The 2,123-nt window shown below is 43.5% G+C and overlaps 1 protein-coding gene across 1 annotated transcript; it reads left to right on the top strand.

Moving 5' to 3' along the window:
* The first annotated feature begins 833 nt into the window (after window positions 1-833).
* Oxgr1 (oxoglutarate receptor 1) lies at window positions 834-1,847 on the top strand. Its single transcript, XM_003477607.1, has one exon. The coding sequence runs from the start codon at window positions 834-836 to the stop codon at window positions 1,845-1,847; it is 1,014 nt and encodes a 337-aa protein (XP_003477655.1).
* The last annotated feature ends 276 nt before the right edge of the window (window positions 1,848-2,123 follow it).

The raw sequence follows: 2,123 nt of genomic DNA, 5'->3' as shown, positions 1-2,123 counted from the left end.
CCATATTTCCTATTCTTTCATTTAGGGTCGTGCTGGTGAAAACTGAGAGAGAGAGAGAGAGAGAGAGAGAGAGAGAGAGAGAGAGAGAGAGAGAGAGACAGAGAGAGAGAAAGAGAGAGACAGAGTCAGAGAGAGAGAAAGAGACAGAGAGAGAGAGGCAGAGAGAGAACACAGTAAAGAATAGGAAAAGGAGAGGGGAGAGAGGAGATAGAAAGAGCACAGAGTGGTAAGGTAAAAAGGGAATAGCTTCTAAGTCACACAAACGCAGTTTGGATTCCAGGTGAGTCACTTGATGTGTTACCAGGAACAAGTTGCAAAACCCTCTTGGTCATAGTCTCTTCTTGAGACAGAGATAATTAAAAACACTTTGTGCATTTTGTAAAGTTTAGAGGTAACAAGATGGCACGACCATCAGACGTGATTAATGGTAGGTCTCCTTCGTGCTAAGGCTCTAGTGATAAGGGTGATACCCAGTGACTCTCTGAACAGCAGTCTTGATGAATTGTTTTACACAGTGACACATGGCTTTTTCCCCCAAAATCCATCACTTTAACTCTCCTGGAAATTTTTTATTATTACTAGATACCTTTAATAACTTGCTACATATTCATTTTCCTAGAAATTCAAGCTCCTCTCTCACTCTGTCTCTTTTGAGATAAAGAGAAAGAAGTGGAGGATTAAGGTCTTAGAGCTAATTTCTTTTAGAAGTCGATCGTTTTCATTCCCCTATCATTAATGTTTTCTCTTTTCCTTTATCAGAGAGTTGCTTCTCATTGAACTCCTATTGCCAAATGGAACTCTCTTGTTTTCTTGCAAGATGAAAGGAGGCAGCCATGAATGAGCCACTAGACAGCTTAGCAAATGCTTCTGATTTCCCTGATTATGGAGCTGCTTTTGGAAATTGCACTGATGAAAAAATCCCGTTCAAGATGCATTACCTCCCCATTATTTATAGCATCATTTTCATCGTGGGTTTCCCAGGGAATGCAGTGGCAATTTCCACTTACATTTTCAAAATGCGCCCTTGGAAAAGCAGCACCATCATCATGCTGAACCTGGCCTGCACAGACTTGCTATACCTAACCAACCTCCCTTTCCTGATTCACTACTATGCCAGTGGTGAAAACTGGATCTTTGGGGACTTTATGTGCAAGTTCATCCGTTTCGGCTTCCACTTTAACCTGTACAGCAGCATCCTTTTCCTCACCTGTTTCAGCATTTTCTGCTACCTTGTGATTATCCACCCTATGAGCTGCTTTTCTATCCACACGACTCGATGGGCAGTGGCAGCCTGTGCTGTGGTGTGGGTCATTTCCTTGGTGGCTGTCATGCCCATGACCTTCCTGATCACATCCACCAGCAGGACCAACAGATCTGCCTGCCTTGACCTCACCAGTTCGGATGACCTCACTACTATCAAATGGTACAATCTGATTTTGACTGCCACCACTTTCTGCCTCCCCTTGGTGATAGTGACACTGTGCTATACAACCATCATTAACACCCTAACCCAAGGGCCTCAGACTCAAAGCTGCCTTAAGCAGAAAGCCCGAAGGCTGACCATTCTGTTGCTCATCATCTTCTATATATGTTTTATACCCTTCCATGTCTTGAGGGTCATTCGGATTGAAACTCGCCTGCTTTCCATCAGCTGCTCCGTGGAGAATCACATCCATGCAGCTTACATCGTTTCTAGATCATTAGCTGCCCTGAACATCTTTGGGAATCTGTTACTCTATGTGGTGGTCAGCAACAACTTCCAGCAGGCCATCTGCCCATCCATGAGAGGAAAGGCCAGTGGGACCCTTGAACAGACAAAGAGAGTCAGTTGCTCAGTCAACCCTTAAAACACTTCACTTCCTCAAAAATGAAAGCCTGTTGATTCTTCATCTACCACTGTTAACAAGTCCAGACTACTTCACTGGATGACATCCCTAGGGAATGCTGTGAGTTTAGCTTATTACATGCCAAAGCCAGGGGTGGGGCTACTAATTCTTTGCAAATGTTTTGTTGAGGTCTTCTTGTGGGTAGAAATAAGAATAAGATGCTTATACAATTACCGATGATTGGGACTCAGGGCGTCTTAAAGAAAGAATATCTGTTCCCTCCAACTCTATGTATAT

Source organism: Cavia porcellus, unplaced genomic scaffold, assembly GCF_034190915.1.
Source record: "Cavia porcellus strain 051 isolate PalLab524CR breed Dunkin Hartley unplaced genomic scaffold, mCavPor4.1 scaffold_4, whole genome shotgun sequence".
NCBI classification, from domain to species: domain Eukaryota; kingdom Metazoa; phylum Chordata; class Mammalia; order Rodentia; family Caviidae; genus Cavia; species Cavia porcellus.
Note: the sequence above shows the minus strand (reverse complement) of the source record. Positions and strands in the feature narration are given on the sequence as shown.